Source organism: Anabrus simplex, chromosome 2, assembly GCF_040414725.1.
Source record: "Anabrus simplex isolate iqAnaSimp1 chromosome 2, ASM4041472v1, whole genome shotgun sequence".
Lineage (NCBI taxonomy): Eukaryota > Metazoa > Arthropoda > Insecta > Orthoptera > Tettigoniidae > Anabrus > Anabrus simplex.
Genome location: NC_090266.1, coordinates 850,045,461 through 850,071,121, shown reverse-complemented (window position 1 = coordinate 850,071,121; position 25,661 = coordinate 850,045,461). Strand labels below are relative to the sequence as shown.

The 25,661-nt window shown below is 40.2% G+C and overlaps 1 protein-coding gene across 1 annotated transcript in view; it reads left to right on the top strand.

Moving 5' to 3' along the window:
* LOC136863714 (uncharacterized) overlaps nucleotides 1-25,661 on the top strand; it is a 252,551-nt gene that overhangs the window by 145,135 nt on the left and 81,755 nt on the right. The window contains exon 8 of the mRNA XM_068226054.1: nucleotides 3,916-4,238. Within this exon, the coding sequence (XP_068082155.1) occupies nucleotides 3,916-4,238 (323 nt within the window). The remainder of the gene's footprint in view (nucleotides 1-3,915; nucleotides 4,239-25,661) is intronic.

The following is a 25,661-nucleotide window of genomic DNA, read 5'->3' as shown; positions in this document are numbered from 1 at the left end:
GTATGAGGAGAATAGGTTTAGACGGGACACTTAAGTATCTGTTCCTATTGACCCCATATTTGGGGTGAATGGGAACACTAATTTTTCAGTCAATATCACGTAACTTTTTGTACCAATCTGTTCATTTCATGTACCATAACTAGCTATCTGACCTTATCAATACTGCTACACGAAGAAATTTATTAAATTATCTAAATCAAGAAAACAGCGACAGAAAATACTATAAAACCATTCCCATTCACCCCTACTGTATTTGCTTTAAATTCACCACAGACACAAGTTATTTACAACACAAATTATAAAATCATACATAATGCACTCATAATATCTGAAAACATAATGTCAGTCTCACATACAAATCAAAATAACAACATTGACACTTTTTGGAATATTGTGGTTTTCTCATAAAAATAAAATGTCATGTATCATATCTTGTACCGGTACATATTTTAAGGTACCCAACATTGAGGTTATTTGTCGGTAACTCAGATAATTGAGTGGAGTGGTTTATCTTCGGTTGTTTTATTCTTTGAACGTTTGACTTTGCTTCCTGTGTGTGTGAAAGTCAGTTGTAGTTAACAGCTCGTAATAAAATGGGTGTGTGTGAATGAAGCTGGTATTTCAATGGTGTAAGTTGATGTCCTAAACCGATGTAACGAGCAGAAATCTTCATTCACCAGGTTATGGGCCCAGAGCTCCAGAGCGCCAAAACGCCGCAGTAAATTTCGGACACGTCGCCATAAGACCTATCTGTGTCGGTGCGACGTAAAGCCCCTAGCAAAAAAAAAATTTCGGACAATATAAGTGGAAGTAGAGTAACGAGTGTTAACGTCGGACGAAGCAAGTTTTGACATTATTGACGGTAAAAATGGCGACCTCGTGGACCGGTGAAGAAACACTGAATAGGAATGTGGCCAAGCTTACAGTGGAGAACTATTTTTCGTGGGCATTAAAGGTGAAACAAGAGCTGTTGTTGAAAGATATATGGGAATCAGTAATAGGGTATGAGGATATGCCAGGTTGTCAGCTGTCTCAGATAGAAACGAGAGGACGAGCGCGAAACAATGTGATTGCGTTAGCGGTTATTTTCAAATATGTGGGAGAAAATTTTGAAAGTGACATTGCAGATATTGAATCAGCGAAAAAGGCATGGGAAAAACTGGACGAGTTGTGCAATGATGGAGGGCTAGTGAATGGTGCTATGACCCTGAAACAGTTAACTCATTTTGTGAAGCCCAAGGACATGAGTGTTCAAGAATACTTCGCAAAAATAAATCAACTGTGGAGGAGAAGGAGTAAAGCTGGATACGAGTTCACAGATCAACAAGTTACAGGAATGATCATAGGAAATCTTACTGAGATTGCAGCTTGTATACCTTCCTTGGAAGCTGATTTGGCGAAACTGACCATCTCGAGGGTGAAGGCGAGACTACTCACGGAGGAAAGCAGAAGGAAACTTCAGTAAAATTGAGGAAACGCTTACGACACTGGAAAACGTGAGGAGGATGAAGCTCAAGCCATGGTTGTTCAACAGAAGCGAGATATCAAGAAAGAAGACGTGGGACGAGGAAAACATAGTTGCTACAATTGTGGTAAACAGGGACATGTATCTAAATAATGTCGCAGTACCCAAAAGTGCTTCAATTGTGGTATGTCAGGACATTATTCAAAAGTATGTCCAACAATGAAGAGTGACGAATCATCACAGGAGAGTAAATCAGTGAATGCGAGTGGAAAACTGGTAAGCTCAGAAATTAGACATGTACCGTCTTACTAATAAACGGTGTATAACTTTTATACAAGGTTTATACACCGTTTATGTGAAATTCGTTACTAATAAACCGTGTATGAGCCGCCTGTGTATACATCTGTTATAGTTATTCATTGAATTGCTTATACAGACCAGGACCCTTGTATAAGCGTTATATAGCAGTGAGTAGCGGAAAAAGAAACGAGTGAGCAGTTTATTTTCGTGGTATTTATTGTCTACAGTAATATAATCGTGGTGAAATATTCGACTTATCCATTTAACATTGAACACACATTGAAAGAATGGACGATAACGTTGATGATCTTCACGATATTTTAAACATAGAAGACATACACCATTCAGAGGTTATGGAGTCTAGACATCTTCGTAAAGTAAAACACTTTAAAGAGACGGAATGACAATGAATAGCTATAAAAGAAATGATGGTTGGGCGTATTTTTGTGTAATAATGTGTTACTGCTTAATAGACTTTTGATATTGCGAGTTTATTATACATTATCTGCACCTACAAAATCTTTCTCAAATTTGAGTACCGGTACCTATAAAAGGGGACATATTCCTCGAGATAAAAAATGTCATAACTTGAAAACCATACGTAATATGATTTCCATACTTTGTAGTTGAATACGCAGAAATATGATGTATAAATGCCTAATAGAAACTTTTTTATCAAACCTTTCGTTTAGCTACAAAACAGGTTTTCCTTTCTCCTGAAAAGTAAGGATTTTGGAATGTGTACCATTTTCAAATCGCCGATTCAATTACAATTGCTTACGTTTTCCGTACTATCCCAGTTAGGAGCTATTGATCTTTTCTTAAGTCACTCCATTTCTTTTTTTTTTTTTTTTTTTAGCGTTCATTACACAAACAAGCTGAAGAAATGTTGATATAGGTATAAGCCAATTTCCAGCTGTCTCACTTAATGTTGCCACTGCCTTTTCGATGTGCCGTGCTACTGTGCGACTTTCCGGAAAGTTTTGCTCATTTCTCATGTCTATAAACATCTCCTTTGTTGGGAACATATGATGGGACGCACCTGAATCGAACAGCCAATCGCTAATTTTCTCAGTTCCTACAGAAGCTACCAAATGATATTGTAGATGTGAGTGACTGTGACCAAATAATAGATCAAGAATGTAATAACAATGTAGCATTTAAAGGTGTTGGGCAGGTTAGGTTGTGGCATGAGAGATGTGGACATGTTCATTCTGAAGCTTTGTTTAAATTGCCTATTGTAGAATTGAAAAGGAGTAATGATATTAATAGGGCCTACTTGTTCTGTATGCATTCAGGGGAAACGAAGTACCGTAACAAGGGGGTACCTAAGTCTTGTGAGCGTAAGGCACGAAAACCACTTGATGTTTTGCACACTGATGTAGTTGGAAAAATTAGTCCACCATCACTTGGGAAAGCTCAGTATGTTGTAACTATGACTGATGAATACTCCAGATTTAATGTGGCTGTATGTATGAAAAATAAGGATGAAGTATTGGAGGTGTTTAATAGGTATCAGGCAAATGCAGAAACGTTACATGGTGTAGGAATTAAAGTAGTGAAATCTGACAATGGTACAGAGTATACATGTAGCGGGTTTCAAGCACAATTGCAAAAATGTGGTATTACTCATAGGAGGTCAGTACCGTACTCTCCACAACAAAATGGATTAGCAGAGAGGCAGAATAGAACGATGTTTGATACTGTTAGATGTCTATTGATCCAGTCAGGGTTACCAAACGAATTCTGGGGAGAAGCAATGACTGCAGTGTACTTAAGAAATAGGTGCCCATCCTCAGCAATAAATTTTCAGATACCGTATGAACTGTGGTTCAATAGGAAGTTGGATCAGGAAGAAATAGGTAGATTGAAAGTATTTGGATGTCAGGCGTGGGCTGTAAGGGCAGACAGCAGGAAGATAGATCCCAGAGCAGAGTCATGCGTTATGTTAGGGTACGAGGCAGGTACTAAAGATGAATATAGGTTATGGAGTCTTGAAAGGAAAAAGGTAATAGTTAGGAGAAGTGTGGTATTTGAGGAGCAGATATTTCCCTTTAAGGTGAAAAGTCCTGGAATTGATATCAAGGAAAAGATAAATGTACCAAAGGCAGAGGGTAGTGAAACATACTTTGACATACTGTGCACTGAAGATCCAGAGATAAAATTAGGGACTGAATGCAACACAGAGGAGAACGGAGAGGAAACATTGGCTGTTGAGTCAACGACCGGAGAGGAACAACTAGAGGTTGAGTCTATAGCAATACAAGAGCCAGGGAATAGTCTGAGAAGGTCAATAAGACAGAGGAAAGGTAAGACTTATGCAGACTGTAAGGCGGTGATGGGGGTTAGACATGCGAATATAGTGGAACCTAGAACAGTTGAGGAGGCTATGTCAAGCCAAGAGTCTGCTAACTGGATGGAAGCCATGAAAATGGAGATCAATGAGATGAGAAAGAAGGATGTTTGGGAAATTGTAAGAAGACTAGAAAATGTCAAGATAATTAGTTCTAAGTGAGTGTTTTCATTGAAATATGACAGTGAGGGCGACATTCAGAAATATAAGGACAGGTTGGTTGCTCAAGGTTTTAAGAGACAGATTAACCTTAGTTTCGATGAAACATTTAGTCCTGTTATAAAGAGGAAAACAATGAGACTGTTAATAGGTATTGCAGTACGTAAAGGTTGGACTGTAGAACATCTAGATGTAACTAGTGCTTACTTAAACAGTGAAATCAGTTGTACTGTATACATGAAACAACCAGAATTGTTCATAGAAAAAGATGCCCAAAACTATGTATGTAAATTGAAGAAAAGCATCTATGGACTACCTAATTCGAGTAAAGACTGGAATACTTGTGTTGATGCTATAATAAGAAGGCTAGATTTTAAGAGATGTATCAAAGAACCATGTGTGTATGTAAAGGAGTGTTGTATTATTGGCTTGGATGTTGACGACATTATTGCAATAGGTGACAAAAAGGTTGTTAAGTTGGTTAAAATAAGGTTGGCAGATGAGTTAGAGATTAAAGATCTAAGGAAAGCAACAAACTTACTGTCAATACAAATAGAACAGACAAAAGAAGGGGTTACATTGAGTCAAAGTTTATACATTGACAAATTACTTGCTGATTTTTCCATGAATGACTGTAAACCTAGTAAGACTGTTTTACCAAGTGGGTATTCAGCAGCTGAAAATGATGAGCAGGAATTTGATAGTACCATGTATCGCAGTGCAGTAGGAAGTTTACTATATTTGTCAAATAATACTAGACCTGACATTGCATTTGCAGTAAGTAAAGTTAGTCAAAATTGTCAAAAACCTAAGATTAAAGATTGGAAAGAAGTGAAGCATATCATAAGATATCTATGTGGTACTAGAGATTTAAAGTTGTGTTTCAAAAATTTTGAGGAGTCAGTACAAGTGTAGTATTTTGTTCTTTTTTTGAGAAAAGGGGGGAGTGTTGGAATGTTGTGGTTTTCTCATAAAAATAAAATGTCATGTATCATATCTTGTACATATTTTAAGGTATACAACATTGAGGTTATGTTTCGGTAACTCAGATAATTGAGTGGAGTGGTTTATCTTCGGTTGTTTTATTCTTTGAACGTTTGACTTTGCTTCCTGTGTGTGTGAAAGTCAGTTTTAGTTAACAGCTCGTGTGTGTGAATGAAGCTGGTGTTTCAATGGTGTAAGTTGATGTCCTAAACCGATGTAACGAGCAGAAATGAAGGTGTATCAACAACACTCGGCCATCAAACACTCCTCGCCTGTCATGCATGGCGACGATGATTAACTCTAATATGAACCTGGAATATACCCTTCCCGGGTCTCGAACACCGAAACATTCCCTCGAGATGTCTCGATCGACGGGACCACGTTCATTACACTCCCCAACTTATTACATGACGATGTGGTGTGGACAATTACTACGCATAGTCTTACATCTATAACAATCCTTGGGATCTTAATATTTACCTCACCAGACAATACACTAGTCCTGACGACATTACTCACACACACGCTCCCTACTCTCGATATATTCGACGATGCTATCTTACGCATATCAATGACCATGGCCATCCAAGCCATGTCTGTAACTTGAAGAGCTAAATTCTCAATATCACTACCGTATCATTTTCCCAAGGCCTGTCAATACATTAATTTATTCATATCAAAGATTTATATGCACTCCGCTACATTCAGTATTACAATCTTATTCCTCACGATTAATGTAGCATTGAATGAAGACTCTATACACATCTATAACATTCTACTTAGTTCGATGACCTCTTACTGTGTTAATTACTCCCTCGATGATGTCACCTATTTACTGAATTTCTACCTCAGTGCTAGGTTAATTTCTTGATGATATACATTTAATAATTATCAGCACACCTGGTAACTGAACACATTTTCTGAGTTAATTTAACACTTTGAAATTCACTTGACGATTCTCCTATCGATTAATATCGAAAACTGACAACATGGACATAACAACCACTTTCATTTTCTAACACATGGATAAATTTCACACATTTCCATGCATATGTTCATTCATTTCAAAAGCATGCACGTTACTCGATTACACTAGATCTGACATTACATTTGAGGCTTGACTGCGCGATTATCACGCTTTCTCTGAATGAAACACGATTGTGTATTATAATCTTCCCTTATTTACATTTATTTCAAAATATCATGTATCTTTACGTTATTCTACCTCGAAAAAACAAGATGAAATTACATGAAATGCATCCGATTCATTAACCAATTTTATATTTTGACCCCTATATTACTGCCGGTTGCCTCTTAGAAATGAAAATTCAAGCAAACTACGACTACTATTTACAAAACCCCTCTAAATATCTACGTAGAGTACTACATAATTAAAATGGTATTTGCTACTCAGCCTTCATCGTACGCCTTGCCTTAGGTAGGAAGGCCCCATCCTTTTTACTCGACCATGGTCACTGACGTAGGATGTCCAGGAATCAGGTCCATCTTCAATCTGGTCCAGCTGCTGTCCATCGCTGTGTTCTCGTACCGGATCTGCTGTTTCTGCGGCTGGGTCTACTGGTCCACCCGTACAACGGTATCTCGGCGGTAGCCTGGTAACACTATGGAACTGTTGTTACCAATTGAGCTATCTAGGGTTTAGCTACTAAGTTTTTATGGCTACAACAGCATCATAAAAGGTTGACTGGCATTAATCTTGGTGCTATCATAGTTTGTCTCCGTCTGCTCACAGTTTATGGGTTTATCAGTTGATTCACACCGCGGTCGCCCTACAGAACCTTTCCCGCACTGCTTATAAATGCTGTTCTGTATTATCAGAATACGATCTCGGCACCTCGACGTTGATCAAACACGCGTACTGTCACGCCGCTAGGCGAATTGCAACTTTCCATTGACTAACATGTTCTGCACGACTCAGTCGCGAAATGAGACCTTTAGTTGTGACTGACTGTCTACCTGAATAGTATTCTATTTCAAGTCTAACTCGTTATGACGCTCAAAGTGAATGCGTGCAGCGACACGGTCAGACCTAAAGTCTTTGAGGAGTTCAAGTGTAGAAATGTCCACTTCAAGCCCAAATGTTGAAGATAAAACTGCTTCGTGAGTGCATGTTCAGACACGTGCGTTGAGACGCAAGTAAAGTTAAGAGTGCCTACATGGCTCAATAACACAAAGTAAACGAGTAAAGAATATCTAAGTGCAAGTAGAATGTAAGAATGTCAGAATCCCGAATGTCCCAGACTGATGCCGGAATGTGCCAGGCTACTGTCAGAATGTGTCTCCGCGCTCCGTGCTCCGTGCGGCTAAATTTATCATCTCGGTTACCTCCTTCCTGAATATTCTTTATTTCGGTTTCTCTCGGTCTCCTCCAATCACCAAGCTGTAATTAATATGACGCTTCCTCTCACTGGCAGGCCGGTTGTGCGTCCTCTCCTGGGGCTCTTGGATTCGATTCCTCCCCTGCTCGCTTAGGCCAAGGTTAGAGACTTAATACCCTTTTGTTCGAGCTTCGCATTTCCTGACCTAAAATCTATCCGCCCCTCCACGTTAGTTAAGGTTTGTTGTGATTTTATAACTGGGCTCAATTGCGTTTCTTTACAAATTTTATACAACGTTTTCATCACATGTTTTTGCCATCGTGGGCCTGGATATCGAGTGTATTGTTTCCCCTCGTCCTATTGTCTTGCAGTGCGCGAACCTTTTTTCGTTGTTCTCGCCCGTTTCTTAAGAAAATTTTTGACTGGGATGTCATTTGTCATTTATACCGCCTGCCTGTACTCGCCGAAGCTGCTAGTAAGTCAACCCTCGGCTTTCTCTTACTTAGCTATACAAATTTTATTTCATTGTCCAACTTTACAGAATAAATATAATTGATACCAAGATACTCTTTCAATGAGCTCGTATTGATACGGGTTCAATGGCCGCCAACAGTGGGGTTTGAATCCACTATCACCCTTTTGCCAGCTGAGAGCTCCGTGACCCAAACTGGACAGCCACTTGCTCAGTCATTCCTATACTTATCTGCCTCCTGATGTTCCAGCCACTCCAGCACAGCTGTTTTTAGGTCATCATCATGCCGCTGACCTCCAAAATGCTTTCTTAAGTGCAAAAGCAAGTTGTAGCCACTAGGTCAGGGATATATAGAGAATGATCAAATTGTTCCTAACCAAATGAAGTGATGAAGTTTTGGGTTCCGTTAGCCGTGTAAAGTCGTGCACTGTCATGAAGCAAAAGAATCCCCCTTGTGAGCATGCCATGCCATTTGTTTTGGATTGAACGACTACGTTTACGTAGGTCTCACAATAAGTTTCGGCATTTAATGTGTCACCCCGGTGCAAAAAGTTCACAAGCAACATACTCTGCCTATCCCGAAACACAGTGTACATGATTTTGCGAGCTGAAATTGCTTGCTGGCACATCACTTTCTTGGATGACGTTGAGAGTCTCCATTGCATGGATTCCTGTTTTGAGCAACATAAGCCACCCACGTTTCATCGCTGGTGTCAACCGCTTAGGAACGCATCACCTTCATTAATGTGCCTCTTAAGGAAAGTCAAAGCACTGACTACACGCTTGGTTTTGTACAGCTCCGTCAGCAACCCCAGTACCCAGCATGAGCACAAGTTCTGATGATCAAACTGTCCTGTCGCAATTTCATAAAGTACACTCCTTGAAATTTGAGGCAACTCTTAATATTGTGACGTGTTGGCGGGGTAAATAAGTAAATAAATGAGTACAGAACCTGGTAGCGTCCTATTTCTAAGATTTATTAACTAAGCACTACAATTACAGATTTACACACACAGACGATAGCCGAGCTTATAAGTTACACAAGTACACTTACACACTTACGGTTCGCGCGCGCTCTCTCTTCTTAGTTTCTCCTAAGTTCCATCTACAATGACACACACACACACAGACAGAGAGTCCTCGATTATGTACAGTACACTCTCTCAGCCACTCAGTCACACTCGTTAGCGCTGTCACGGTCCACAGCCTACACGTCAGCCTCGCAGGTCGGGATAGTATCCGCTATTCACTCAATCCGCCGAACCCCGTTCGCGGTCTACACACGTCGCCACCCAGTGTTCCCTTCTTCGCCGCTCCACAACACCCAAGGTTCTTCTCCAGCAACCAGCCACAAGGGACACACACACACACACACACACACACACACACACACACACACACACACACACACACACACACACACACACACACACACACACACGCGACGTCTGGGGGACAGGAACTAACAGACAGATACTCGAACTGACTGCGCTCTTCGCTCACTCACACCAGCGAACTCAATCACGCTCACGCTCACTCACTAACTAACTAACTAACTAACTAACTCTCGCTGACTCTCACTCACCAATTCTCACTCTGACTGTCACTCCAAGTTACTCCTCTCCTTATATACCTGTTCTGGGCCTTCCAGAACAGACCGGATGCTAGATGGATCCAGGAACATCGCGAGATGGAACACACCGGATTAATCGTGGAGCAATTTCCGTCGTCCTCTGCTGTGAGGCCGCGGACGGAGGCAAGAGGGCCGGCCTAGCACCAAGTGTTGCTCGGGATTGGCGCGCTCGAGCGTAACGGGGGTGAGACGATGGGTGACGCCCCCGGCGTATAGCGAGTTGGCATGGCGGACTGTATAACCGTTACAATATAATGATGAAATCATAAAGCGTCTGTTTTCTTAAACCTTTGCATCAACTTTCTGCACCAAGTTTTCAGTAATAACAGACAGTGTCCCACTATGCTTCCCATCATGGTCATTAGTGTGGCCTTCTTTAAATACTCTAACCGATTTTCTTACCATGTCTTTACTCATAGTGTGTTCTCCAAACACTTACTAATCAGCCAATTAATTTCAATGGCCTTCACATCTTTTGCATTTAGAAAACGAATCACAGTGCGTACTTCACACTCGGTAGGACCGTTAATTGTTAGAGAAATTTTCTATACGCACAAACAAACGTAAATACGGACTAATGCTTCTATAATGACATGTTTTGGCTAGCCTACAGGTGTACGTACTGAGCGCACATGTGCCAAATGATGACCGATGCGCTGGAGCAGCCGTATTTAAAAACGGCATGCTTCATAATAACCATACCTAGACCCAGGACTCCTGAATAGTTTTAAGCAGTTCTCTTTTTCCTGGAGAAACGTTAATCGGTACTCTTGACTCATCCCATACATAGGATACTTGAGTCCCAGGCTACAGTTTCTATTGTATCATATAATCATATAATACTACCAGGTAGCCAGTTGCAGTAAATTAGTTAAAACTGAATTTAAAACACACAGTGTATGATAATGTCTAACCCAATAAGACAAGGCACAACTTAACCTAATGTTTACATTAACATTCATACTTCAACATAGGTAGCTAAAATGTTAGTAAAAATGAAGACACGACATTAATACCTTTTCCAATACATTAACTTTCATAATGGACCCATGATGCTGGTGCTGCCATCTTCAAGTGAAAATTCCTTGCTCTTTGTGTCACTCGCAAGATGTCTTCCTTTCAGGTGCCATGAGTTGACACATGGTAGAGGTCGTAAAATCTCATACAGGAGAACCTACCAGCTTGATAAACAGGTGTCGTGAAGCCCTTCTTGGTGTCAATGCTAAGTGCATGTGGGAGAAACTATGTTTATGCTCAGAGGTAGAGAGGGGAATGCTGTTTATTGAATTTATGATGATGATATTTGTTGTTTAAAGGGGCCTAACAGCTAGGTCATCGGCCCCTAATGGTGCGAGGTGTAACAACATGAAAATTAAAACTTCGAAATATATCCACTGACTAGAATTTAAATCTAATGGTGATGTGAAAATGATCGTGAAACAAAAACAATCAGTGGATCCAATTCACAATGTCTTAATTACTGAGATGGTGTTTATTATCTAAAGGGGTCTAAAATCTAGGTCACTGGCCCCTTACAATGGTACTAATCACTAGTAAAACAGAACCATGGTGTTCCTCCTACAGTGGTACTAATCACAGGTAATGAATGTAAACCCATGGTATGTCATACACAATGGCACCACTTGCAGGTAGCACAAACCCATGGCGTTTCGTACGTAAGGGCACCACTCACAAGCAACCGCAGACCCATCGTACTCCTCACCTAGGTGTACTAATCACGGGCGCCGATACTCCCGTGATGTTCCTCACTTGGTGGAACTAATCACACGCCACGTATACCCATGGGGTCGCTCACATATTGGTACTAATCATAGGCAATGTAGACCCAAGGTGCATCACACATTATGGTAACGCCCACAGGCAACACAATCCCATGGTGTTCCTCACATAAGAATACTACTCTCTGCTAACGCTCGCCAATGGTTTTCCTCCAATAGTGGTACTAATCACGGGCGCCACTATTCCCCGTGGTATTTCCCACATAGTAGTACTAACTGCAGGAAATGCAAACCCATGGTGTTTCACATAAAGTGGTACTACTCATAGGTAACGCAGACGATACTGAACACAATGGAACGGACCAGTGGAATACACATGACGACCTCTTTCACAAGCAACACTCAAACCCATAATGTTCCGCACAGAATGGTACTGTTCCTATATAACGTAGACCCTCTCAAGGTGGTACTAGTCGCAAGTAACGTCGACCCATAGTGTTCCGCACGTAATGGTACTAATAAAAAATAATCCCAAGATTCTACATGGTTCTAATGTCATCATCCCTTGGTCGCACCTTTTAGTCGTCTCTTACGGCAGGCAGGGGATACCGTGGGTGTTTTCTTCATATGCGACCCCCACCCACATGCGATGATGGCGTTTACAAGTGGTATTAGTGATGCAGGCATTTTCTTCTGAACGAGTAATTCATGATAACCTCTTAGAACTTGCCTGCCTTGAAACCTTAATGGTCTACATAAATTTTGTAATTCAACTTCACCAAAAGTGACATTCCTATAAAAATTATCTGGCCAGCACTCAGGATACAGTACTTTTGTCCATTTTGGTATTTGTGCGTCTCCTTTTGTTAACTGACTATTTTCCATACGTTGTCTTAAACTGTCATAGAACATTTCCACACTTTGAGCTTCATGATAACAAGACCCACTATTAAATTCCCTACCTTCAAACAGAATAATCTGCCTGGATATTACTTTATGAGCTTCATAACTAATCATAATGCGTGCTTGTACTTGTGCTGAGTTCTGACAACTCTTGAAGAGCATCACACATAAAACTAAGGTCAAGAATAAAATCTATGTTCATAATTTTTTTTAAGAGACCATCATACGTAACTCTTTCACTCCTATCACTATTCTCATCCTCTTTTTCTCTTTCAAAATGTGCCATGAGAAATCCATAGTTTTTCCAAATTGCAGAAACACTTCTGTAACTTCAAACTACCTAACGAGTATTTAAAATTCTTCCAATGTGGGACAGTTGCTGGTCCATACAGTCAAAATATTTCTCAGTTCTCTGGCATTTTTAGGTAACTGGTGAAATACAGTACAAATTTTGTCAACAAATGACTTAAAATTACAGATGGGAAACACACTCGCTCGAGACTCTCGAGACTGACGTCACAGATCTCTAGATTATCGCGAGAATCAAGACTTATTATCCCGTGCTGTGATCTGTGCGACATTCCAATAATTGCGAGCGTAAACTTGATAGTCTATAAGCAGTTACTGCGTGAAATGACGGTCTCATATGAAAACGTGTATCCCGATAAATTTTTCAAAAGCCTGGAAAAGTACTGCATGTTCAGCTATGAACATCTTAATACCATTAATGAAAGTGAAAACAAAATGTCAGTATCTTAAACTTTTCAAAACTTATTTGAGGTGGACATCTTAGCTGAATAACCCTATATAATTTGTATACACCTACCTGGGTACTAGAGGCGTGCATATTCCAACGTGAGAAGGGGAAAGATGCGTCTTGCTGCATATGCAATCACCATTACGCATAAGTGGAACGTGTAATCTAAAATGCCCGAGTTTGTTCCAGTTCTTTAGAGAGGGTAGCGATGTGCAATGCTGTCGAGACCGATTCTCCAGTGCTGCGATCTGTGCGATGTCCCAGTAACTACGTGCGTAAGCTTCATAGTATATCATCAGCGTTTTTCATACTGAAACGTGTGTGCCGATAAATTTTGTCAAACACCTAGAAAAGTGCTACATGTTCAACTATGAGCCTCTTAATACCATCGAAAGTGAAAACACAATGTCAGTATCTTAAATGGTTCACGAGTTATTTGATGTGGACAGCTTACCTGGATAATCCTGCATAATTTGTGAATAACTGTTGGTAAGATGTACATCTACCTGGATACCTCCCAGTTGTTGACAAGATAGCTTCTTGTGATGCAGGCCGGACCCGAGGTGTCTGTGACAATTCCCTTTCAGTGATATGTGTTTTTAAGTGCCGGATCATCCTCGAAGTATTTCAGTTGCTGACGTATTCTACTTCTTTTGGATAAACAATACAGCGGGCTATGCTCTTCAAAATCACCTACATCTACGACTTACGTTGCGTTTTAGACATACCGGTAGACTTAAAGTTGACGCATACAATTAGACACAATTACACATTGCACCGTTATATACCGAAGTACCTCATTACGAAGCAAATACTCCATACGGTAAACACAAGCAGTGGTAATATGATCTTAAACGTGGGGTCTGATAATGATGTACACCTACCTGTCGAAAGAATTGGAGCAACCCCAAGCATTTTAGATTACACGCTGCAAACATGCGTAATGGTGGTTGCATTTGCAGCAAGGCGCATTCCTTATAATAAATTATAATATACTGCGTCAAAATAAACCTCGGTAGAAATGAAAGAAATGAACACCCTAGTTACTTGTTGATACAAACTTTTACCGGACGAGTTGGCCGTGCGGTTTGCGGCGCGCAGCTGTGAGCTTGCATCCGGGAGATAGTGGGTTCGAACCCCACTGTCGGCAGCCCTGAAGATGGTTTTCCGTGGTTTCCGATTTTCAGGCCAGGTAAATGCTGGGACTGTACATTAATTAAGGCCACGGCCGCTTCCTTCCCACTCCTGGGCCTTTCCTAACCCATCGTCGCCATAAGACGTATCTGTTGGTGCGACGAAAAGCAATTAAAACAAAGATACATACTTACGGAATGGAGAAGGCCCGTGGTTGGCTCTTCGTATACTCGGCACAAACAACAATCAGCTCCGTCTACCTGCAGGCCTACGACACGCTGCACGCCAAACAATGCTTCGAGAACGCTCGAGATCTCTCCAAATTTCTCGCGAGAAACAGTACCTGCGCTAGTCTGTCTCAGACTGCCCATCACTACTAAAAATTATTAATCTGTGATGGGAAGTCCTTCGTAACTACATCTCATACAGAGAGTTCAAGTCTATGGTTTGTGCAGTGCCAAAACAAGACATAAGGATACTGCTCCTTAAAGTCATTACGACTTCCCTAACATCACAGCAGCTCCATCACATACTATCGAAATAAGATTTTTATTCACAAATTCATGAGAGATGCCCAGTCCATTCAAAACATTAATCGGTCACTGTAAAATACCTTGGGCAGACATTTTTCAACTCAATAATATCAGTAAATAGATTTGTATGTTTGCCCATATCAGGAAGCAATGTCCTTACATATATTATTAAAGAAGATATCTGGCTAATAGTAGTGCTCTTATCAATCAGCAAAGAAATATTGGAATTGCATGAAACTATTTTTTTCGTTCGATTTTTCTTCATTTCAGCTCCAATATGCTTAAGTATGTCGATACGAGCATTGGTCGAATGAAGAATTCAGCCCATTCACTTTGGGGAACAATTTCAGATTCAAAATCATGAAAATTTTTCTTGGCAATTTTATAGGCTGTTGTGAAAGTTTTGGAGGCTATTGCTGTATTATCAAGCTACGTGAGGAGGAAACAACCAATTCATACCACTCAAAGACCGAGCGAGTTGGCCGTGCGGATAGAGGGGCACAGCTGTGAGCTTGCATTCGGGAGATAGTGGAATTGAACCCCACTGTCGGCAGCCCTGAAGATGGTTTTCCGTGGTTTCCCATTTTCATACTAGGCAAATGCCGGGGCTGTACTTTAATTAAGGCCACGGCCGCTTCCTTCCCACTCCTAGCCCTTCCCTACCCCATCGTCACCGTAAGACCTATCTGTGTCGGTGCGACATAAAGCCAATTTTAGAAATAAAAAATAAATCATAGTCAAAGTTCTAACCACATCGTTTATTCCATACGAAAGACATACTTGTACAGGTACTACTGACATACAACTTCATTACACTGGTATACATACATCTAGAAGGGACTGGAACACGCACAGATCACATACGTCAGAACAGGTACGTCCATGGACATTATAAAACACCAAAGCATAAATCATGTAATTCAGGGAATCGTACAATATGAGTCAAAATTGAACCTCAGTATTCCCCCACTCATTGTTAGACTTATATTACATTGACATAAGAAATATCTGAATATTTTACCAAAACATCATCTTCCATACAAATTTCAAGCATTATATAATTGACTGGTTTAGTTGAAGTGTTAGGTTTTTTAGCTCCGCTTCCAACTTGGCGGGTTGGTAATTTTATTATTATTACGGAAGGTGAAAAGGGATCGTGGAAGTGATATATTCAAGTGCTGGACAACGAGAGGTATACCGCCGATGGTACAAAGGGTGAAGATATAAACAGCAATGCACAAGCAGACAGGAAAATACAAGGACACTAGGAGTTGAACAAGAATTGGCAACTTCGGATGAACAAAATAGATGTGTTGAAACACAAGGCACAATATAGGATTAGTACAGCACCGAAATATAGAAAGATTAGAACACTTTTCACAACAAGTTACGAAGGATATATTACAAAGATTGGCGATAGTGACAATTTGGATTTAATCCGAATGACATTTTAAATTACATTCATTAAACAGAACAGATGTCTCCCAACCAACTGTGCAGCATGAAATAAGAAACATTAGGGAAGACAGGGAAAACAACAGAAAGTGAGAATGTATTAAAAATCAGCATCTTAAATTTCAAATTACGAAGCCAGCCATACCGTAAGAATTCACCAGACTAGAAAATAGTGGGATATTTCAAATAAGTTCTAGAAAACACTGGATGTAACACAGATGATGCATTTAGCCCAACAGAATAAACGTAAACCAGTTCAAGATAAGAGTATAAGCAGTACAAGAATGTAAACAAATTTTTAAGTGCCAGCAGTTTTCGGGAATATTGATATACAGAAAGTTCATTTTCACACAAATTCGAACAGCGTTCCAAGCAAAGGAATTAGACATCCAGCTGCTCCCTTATGGATACATAACCGAGTACAACCACTCAGTATCAGAGTCATGCGAAGTTCACAATACCTCATGGTCGAAGAATAAGTCCCATACTGGTGTGAAAATTTACATCAGCGTAACACAAAGATGTCGCCCTCTCCCCAACAGCCGAAGGACGCCTCGTAGTATCAGGCAAAGAGAGCCAGCTGGAGAGGGGAGGTACGAGGGAAGTCATGACACACGGCACTAGAAACGCCAAGAACATATATGAAGAGTGTAGAGTCATCCAGATTCAACGCAGGCTAACCGTAGTCCCATAACTGCAGCAGTATGCAGATGTCAAACGCCAGGAAGAAAGCAGCGGAAAATGACAAATGTGGCGGAGGTGAGTTAACAATGTTACATAGTTACGACAGTTGTTTGCCTTTTCTTTTCAATATACTCTATATACACCTGATGTTTCACAAAGTTATACTTAATGTCTAAATGCGCCATACGTTTCTGATCAGGCTCTGACCCTGATGAATAAGCTGATAAGTCACGTTAGCAAAAATGGGATACCTACACCAATAAATTCCACTATACATCCTCCATATTCATGCATAAAGAGGTAAGTACTGGCCTTTCTCCTTGTCGCATACGGAGATTGTGTATAAGCACATACCTACATTTTGAGATATCTGATTATGTGTTTAACCAGATAGGCCTAATTTCATTTTATGACTTACCAGCTTATTCACCGGGGACAGAGTATTAACAATCTTTATTGTACTCCGATTATCTTCAAAAATAGTTATACACCCTGTGTTATTATTTAACACTAACAAAACTTTTTCAAGGACATGGCAGTTTCAGGAGCTTGACACAAAGAAATCAGTTCTACCTCAGCAGTACTTAAAGCCACAACAGTTTGCTTCTTTGACTTCCTAATTATAGTGTAATTAAACACCTTAAATACAAATCCAAAAGCTGACTTTCTATCAATATCTCTAGCAAAGTCTGAATCTGCATACCCAGTTAAAAAAACATAGTTTTCTAATCTAAAACCCTTCAATTTTACATTCAAACTTCCCTTTACATACCTTACCTAAGTATTCTCTTTAAAGGTAATCATAGAGCATGAGATGGCTTGTCTTGAAATCTATTCAGATAGGACATGGCAAAAGCTAAAGCTAAGTTGGGTCTTGAACCATTGGTCGTGTACATTAGAAGCGTAATAAAAAATCTACGTAATTTCTCTCTGCCAGGAGTAATTACAAAATCTGAACTTTTTAAAAAATTATTGTCCATAGGAGTTCTTACCGATCAACACTCAGACATATTAAATCTTCTAAAGACATTTCAAATAGTTTGATCAATGTAGACATAATTATCAACACTTTCAATGCATATACCTAGGTGTTATAATTTGTTGGATCCCAAATCCTTCATTCTAAAATTCAAGCTCAAGAAGTTCTTCAATTTATCAATTTCTGTCAAATCATTACAGAAAATTAGCAAATTATCCACATAAACTAGAACATACTTGTCCTTAATGTACAGACAAAAATTATTTTCTGACCTATACAAACCCGTACTCTTCCATTTTTTCTTAAATTCCTCATACCAGTATTTTGGTGATTTATGTAGTTCTAATTATAGTGTAATTAAACACCTTAAATACAAATCCACATTTTCAATTTCAGTACCGAATCAGACTTAACTTCTACACCTGGTGGTGGTTTCAAACATACATTTTCTTTAGTTTCCCCATAAAAAAGCACCTTTTACGTCCATTTGATGAATTACAAAATCATTTTGAACTGCAACTGATAACAATATTTGTAATGTTTCTAATTTTGCTACAGGTGAATAAGTATCGTCATCTAAATAACTCTGTAAAAATCCCCGAGAAACTAATTTTTTCTAGCATACCATTGACCCACATACTTCTTTCTTAGTAAATACCCACTTGGTATCAATATTCTGGCATCTGGTTTCTTCACTACTACCCACGTATCATTTTCTTTAAGCGATTTTAGTTCTTCCACTCAATAGTTCTTTCCCATTGCAGTCTGTCCGTACAAAACTTAACATCACTATACACTGAAGTAACATCAACCTCTAAATGAACAAATAATGCAAATAACATGTCTTATTCTGCTTCTTCAATCACCTTGTCCATATCTTTGACAACCATCATGCCGTCCTGGTTTTTTTCCTAACTATTTTATCCTCTTCGGTTTGATTTAAACTACCTGCTTGATTCTTTAACTCTCTTCTAGCTTTGCCTTTATCTTCATTCTTATTTCTGTCTTCAACCGATTGATCTGCACCTCTTGAGATGCAATATCTTTTGATTAGGCTGTTACAGATACTACACTCTTATTCCCTAATGTATGTTCATCAAAAATCACTTTGAAACCAGGGGTATAGCCAAGGGGGTTTACTGGGGGGTTAGACCCCCCCCCTCACTTGCCATGGAATGTTTACAAAAAGAAAATAAACAGAAACTGACAATAAAGTAAATAAACATGCAGAGACATAATTGTAGAACCAACAGATCTGTAATTCATTTATATCAGTGTCCTTAAAATGACAAGTCATGCATGCACCATCATTGCGTTCTACCATCATTTTGTAACTATAAATTCTCCACTATCAGCCGATCCTGACTACGCTACTGATTGCGACCTAGAATTACCTTCCTGTTTTCAACATCCCATAACCTCCACCTTGCAACTGGAGCACAGCCTACCGTATTCAGCTTTTCACTTTTTCGGTCTAGTTTTTCCTTAACTGTTTAGACACAGGCTTAAAAACAATACTACCAAAAACTCTAATATTACATAAATTGGGTTTTCTACCTCCCCATAGTGAACTAGGAGTTTTTTGCAAGAAACAGTTGGGTTTCTATTTGTTAGAAAAGTTCAACATTGCTCCCCCCCACTCCCCACATTTCTGTGCATATATCAGATTCAATCAACAAAGTTCTAGCCGTTTCTACTAAGGTGCTATTCAAACTTTCTGCCACTGCATTCATTTCAGGATTGTTTTTTTTTTGCTAGAAGCTTTACGTCGCGCCGACACAGATAGGTCTTATGGCGACGATGGGATAGGAAAGGCTTAGGAGTTGGAAGGAAGCGGCCGTGGCCTTAATTAAGGTACAGCCACAGCATTTGCCTGGTGTGAACATGGGAAACCACGGAAAACCATTTTCAGGGCTGCCGATAGTGGGATTCGAACCTACTATCTCCCGGATGCAAGCTCACAGCCACGCGCCTCTACGCGCACGGCCAACTCGCCCGGTTTTCAGGATTGTATGCGACTGTGTGTTCTATCCTTATTCCTTTACTTCTGCAAAGCTTGGCATATTATTACTAATATATTGATGATGATGATGTTGATGCTTGCTGTTTAAAGGGGCCTAACATTGAGGTCATCGGCCCCTAATGGTACGAAATGAGACGAAATGGAATGACAAATTAAAAGTCCAAAATTCTCCACTGACCAGAATTCAAAACGTGAGGACGAAGAATGAATGGATGGAGATGAATTTAAAACAATCAGTGGATGCGACCCGCAATTTCTTACATTCAGAGATTCTGACGTAAAACAATAAGAATACTGACCAAGGGACTGCTGCTATAGCATGACATTGAAACGATGATGCTTGCAGTCTAAAGGGGGTCCAAAATCCAAGTTATCGGCCCCTCATAACGGTACTTATCGCTAGGAATGTAGAACCATGGTATTTGTAATGCTGCGGTACTAATCAAAAGTAGCAGAGACTCGCGGTATTCCACACATTATGGTACTACTCACAGGTTATGAAATTCGACGTATACTACAGACCTATGGTTTTTCTCACATTGCGGCGCCATTTACAGGCAACGCAACCCTATGGTGTTCAGCACAAAAGAGTACTAACCACAGGATCCTTCCCCTATCCCGTGGTGTTCTTCATATAGTGGGTACTAATCATAGGCAAGGCAGAACCATGGTAGCTATCATCCCATGGTCCCGCTCATATGGTGGTACTAATCACAGGTACTGCAAAAGCCGACCGCATGCTGCTCCTGTGTGCTACTAATCACAAACCTATTTGGTACCTAATATAGTGGTACTACGCGCAAGTAAAAGCGACCCAAGATGTTCTCCGCGTGATGGTACTAATCACAAGTAGTTTCATGGTTGCAAGACAATCATCCCTTGGTCGCCCCTTTTAGTCGCCTCTTACGACAGGCATCGGATACCGTGGTGTATTCTTCTTCTGCGTCCCCCACCCACAGGGGGTTACTAATTTTACCAGGAAGGCCTAGATCCTGGCACATATAAATTAAAAACATTATTTCCAGCATAAAATTCCATTCCGATATGTGAACAGCTGAATGAAAGAACATTCTAGTACCTACCAGACTTCACGAGCAAGCCAGGCAAGGTCAGGTGACGTCACTGCCTCTTGTAACTTGCCTCCCCTATAGACGTTTCTCGAAGTTTTTTCATGAACTTTTTAACGCCTGGACCGATTAAAACAGGACCGAGCTAAATTGTAGCTGACATTATAAAAGTAAAACCCTGCAAATTTCAAGTCAATCTGTCCAGTAGTTTTTGAAATATAACAATTTAAAATTTGGAAAGAATGAGCACTCTTCGTCACATGATTCATAGCGCCGCCCACCTGGCGGGGATATATAGGCCACTATGTCAAGGCCAGCAAGCAGAGAGAAGCAGAGGGAGAGAGAGCAGTCTGACCCTCGTGGCGAGTACAGTCTGTCAGTGCAATCTCGTCAGTGAAAAAAGTATGTTCCGTCGCGTTCGCGAGTACGTAGTTATGGCCATAATCGAACGTCGTAGAACTTGTAAAGAACGTCGCACCGTACTTATTCTAACGTGCCGCGACGACGATAAAATACTAGACATTTCCGGAATATAATACTAGTAAAATTATTGGAGTGAGAATTCAAGTATTCGATATTTACAGAATAGTACATGGCATTGTGGACTTTGTTAATTTCGCGTAATAGCGAACTACGACGATACCTCAAATTATCGTGTGTGATAAATAGAAACCATCATTTACGACAACTTTAATTGTTCTAGGACTCATTTCTTTTAAGACAGTACATCCTTGAACTGTGTGTTACTTCATTTTCTCAGTGTTCGTGCCATATCAGGACAAGACTTTACTGTTTTTCCAGTAATAAACTCGGTGAACATTAAGAACTTTTTATTAAATAATTCATGCTAGTATAATGTAATCATGACCAGAAAATCATAAGGCACCTAATTATAATATGCTAGACTGTACACACAATTGTAACACATAAAACTGTACTTTTGAACAAACTAAAGCCACTCACAGGTCAAAAATTGACAAGAACAAGCATTGCAATCACAGTCCAACTGTGAGCATTACAGCCCTTTGAACTGCAGAACTTTGTGAAACGTTGTCTAATTTTTCTTCCCTGGATCTTTTCATTTTGCACTCTGAACAAGTGTCTTAGTCGAACGCCTGAAATATTAACAAGCTGAATAGCGCACTCATTTGTAAGCTTGACGTAATATACTTTTCATTCTAAACGATCAGTTTCCACAATCTTCTCCCGAAAACTGCTGAGTGTGAAGGGAGCACTAACCCCACTCTCCTACCGGCGAGTGACGTCAGAGGTCCTAGCTGGCCGGCGGACAGAGACGATTCCCGGTGTCACTACGGGCGATTAAAGCAAAGGACTGTGATACAAGCTTCTGCAACGAAAAACGCCAGCCCAGAGCGGTGAAAAAAGGCATGCTGAAAAGTAATGTTTGATTGCATTGCAACTGGACGGTTTTGTTTCTTCTACAGAAAACAATTAGTTGGAAATACATTTTAAGTGAGAATATCATACTTGTGCAATTTAACAAACAAACAACAATTGTACTGCTCACTGGTTTTGTCCAACCACTATGAATGAGACTTGACAGCACACAGTTGTACGGAGGAAAGGAATTTGCAACGCTTCCTGAAGCTTTCAAGCGGATTAATGACATTCTCAAACAGTTAGGCGTCACCGACAACAAGATTCTCTTCACATACTTCCTGACATACTGACTGGAAGAAATCCACAAATCTGGAGCTGGAGAATGATGTTAGTGATGATGAGAGCGAATTATTAGACTTTCTGTTTTTAATGTCTTACAGTACAAACTGTAGAGTATTAAACTTTTATCGATATTGAAAATGCCTGCTTGAAGATAACTCTGCTCCAAACTCTCCTTTTTAGTGTTCTTGGTTACAATGGAGGGAAAGCACTAATCGAAAGCAAGTCAGTTTTAGAAGATGACTCAATACACATACGAACACCAAAACAATAACTTTTATTCCATCAGTTTGTAGAGAATATTAATTTTTGTCATTTTCTATGTATTAATCACTTTAACGTGTCAATTTTCTTTTCCTTTTCGGAGCCCTTTTTACAGAAACTTAATCACATCCTGCTTTCTTGTTATTAGACAGGATAATTTTACATAGTATATAAACAATAATAACAGTCATTATTTTATAATCGTGGTACCGCACACACATTTACCCTCCAACATTTGTCTCAGGTCCACATTTTCGATCACAACAAGTTTGATTAAAGAACGTAAAATTGAATTATGTCTTTTACACTGCTTTAAAAACTTCATTCCATATTTGCCTGATACCATAACTTGCATCGAGCGAAATGCATATTTTCCTGTGCTGATTAGTGTACTTGGTGGCACAGTCAAACGTCCCCTATTTATCTCTTCAATGTAAGTGCAAATGAAATTCCACAACATTTTTCAAGTCATCCGACCGGGTCAGGAAGGAATGAATGAAACCTCCATCTAGCGGCGAGGATAGGAATTGTGCCGGCTGCCGAAGACTGTCGCACTCCTCTGGGGCAATTACTAATGAATAGCAGATGAAATGAAATGATAGAGGAGAGAGTTGCTGGAATGAAAGATGACAGGGAAAACCGGAGTACCCGGAGAAAACCTATCCCGGCTCCGCTTTGTCCAGCACAAATCTCACATGGAGTGACCGGGGTTTGAACCACGGAACCCGGCGATGAGAGGCCGGTGCGCTGCCACCTGAGCCACGGAGGCTACTTCAAAGTAAGTATCCTCCCTATTTTCATCAATTATGAGATCTATGCAGATCAATTATGAGATCTATGCAGATTTTGCATTATATTTTGGCTGCTATCTTAAAACTTGCGCAGCCTCACACAAACATCAGAGCAGAAATGTCAACGTCACTGTTTACCATATATCCCTGATGTATCGATGGTATGTTGTCACCAAAAATGCAATCGAGTTCGCCTTCGGTTTTAATTTCTTCATCACACACTTTTGAATTGTTCACATTGAGAGCAATTTGGTCGTAACCATCAGATCCGATTCCTAAAACACTTTTTGCTCTGATTTTTCTTTCCGAGTCCATTATTTCCCTGACACTTATGGAGTAGTCTCCACCGCTCATTTGACGGTATACACGGAAGCGTTTTTCAAGTCTATCGGTTTGAAGTTTCCCTGGCAGGACATATTCCACTAAGAGGTGCATCTTATTAATGCGATTAGTGTCTTCGTTGTATGGATCAATGGTTATCCTGTGTCATTGCTCAGACTGCCACCATGATATTGTTGTCGTAGTTGCAGCCAGGTATTGACCCATGAAACAAATCTCTCTAGGAACACGAATTTTTCGTCGTCTACAAACACAATTTATCTTACTCTTACCCACCATTTCAAAACAACTGTAATGAAGGATGCACTCGAATTAAACGCTTTAGCAACAAGTGCTGCGGGTGTACTTTCACGGAAAACGTTTACGACCAACGTAACTTTCTGCCTTTCTTCCAAGTTGGTGGGGTATAAACGTGTAGCAAATTAGTTTAAAGGCCTTTTGCAGAATGCAGTTTGATCCTTCTCTGTACACCAGGGCCTCTCGCACGCCCAAAATATCACGCGTGCAAACCGAGGCGCAAGAGCTCCGTGCACTGTGCATGCACTGGACGCATGCACCCTGAGAGGCCCTGCTGCACACAGAGCGCAGATCACTAAACTGTGCTCTCAAAGAGGATTCCTCTTCATCATTACTGCCCTGTACGTCAAACTGTGAGAATATGAAGGTGGTGGTGGTGTTGTCTTTCTGATAAAGCCAGTTATTTCTAATAATTTTGAAAAGATGCACCAAATCGTACATATAGCACACGGGATGATTAAATTCTGGCAATGAGCCCCAACTTAGAATCGAAAACATATTCTGGTTCGGTCTATTGTTGTCCGAAATTACACGGAGGACTTTGAAACCACATTCCTCCAACAAAGCAATGGACTGTTATGTCATACCCGTGAGTTCCTGTCCAGAGAGCTGTTTCACCGGATTCAAGGAACTCAAATGATCTAAAGACCAAAAAGCTCCGGTTATCATGAACACTTGCGCAGTGTTTGCTTCACTTAACTGTTCTTGGTTTTCAGCAAAACCAGTTATTTTTCCCGACATATAGGAAATTTCTTCTTTAACATATATTTCACCAAGTTGCAAAATTATCCACTTTTCCGCGGCTTTTCTCAAGAAATGAATATTTTCGTTAAAATTACCCGAAGCTGCATCAAGCAAAGAAGTCAGTCTTTGTAAAGGTTTAGAATGAGGAAGGGATAGAAATTTGTTTTGCCTGACAGTATCACAACATTGCATGTAACGGTACAATATGTAAGAGGAAAGTATCGTATTACCGGGCGAGTTCGCTGTGCGGTTAGAGTCACGCAGCTGTGAGCTTCCATCCGGGAGGTAGTGGGTTCGAATCCCACTGTCGGCAGCCCTGAAGATGGTTTTCCGTGCTTTCCCATTTTCACACCAGGCAAATGCTGGGGCTGTACCTTAATTAAGGTCACGGCCGCTTCATTCCCAATCCCAGGAATTTCCTGTCCCATCGTCGCCATAAGACCTATCTGTGTCGGTGCGACGTAAAGCAAATAGCAAAAAAAAAAAATTACACTTTTGATAGAAATATTCTACATCGTTTGTATTGAATTTTCAGAGAGTTATCTGTACTCACAGTTGGTTACCGTA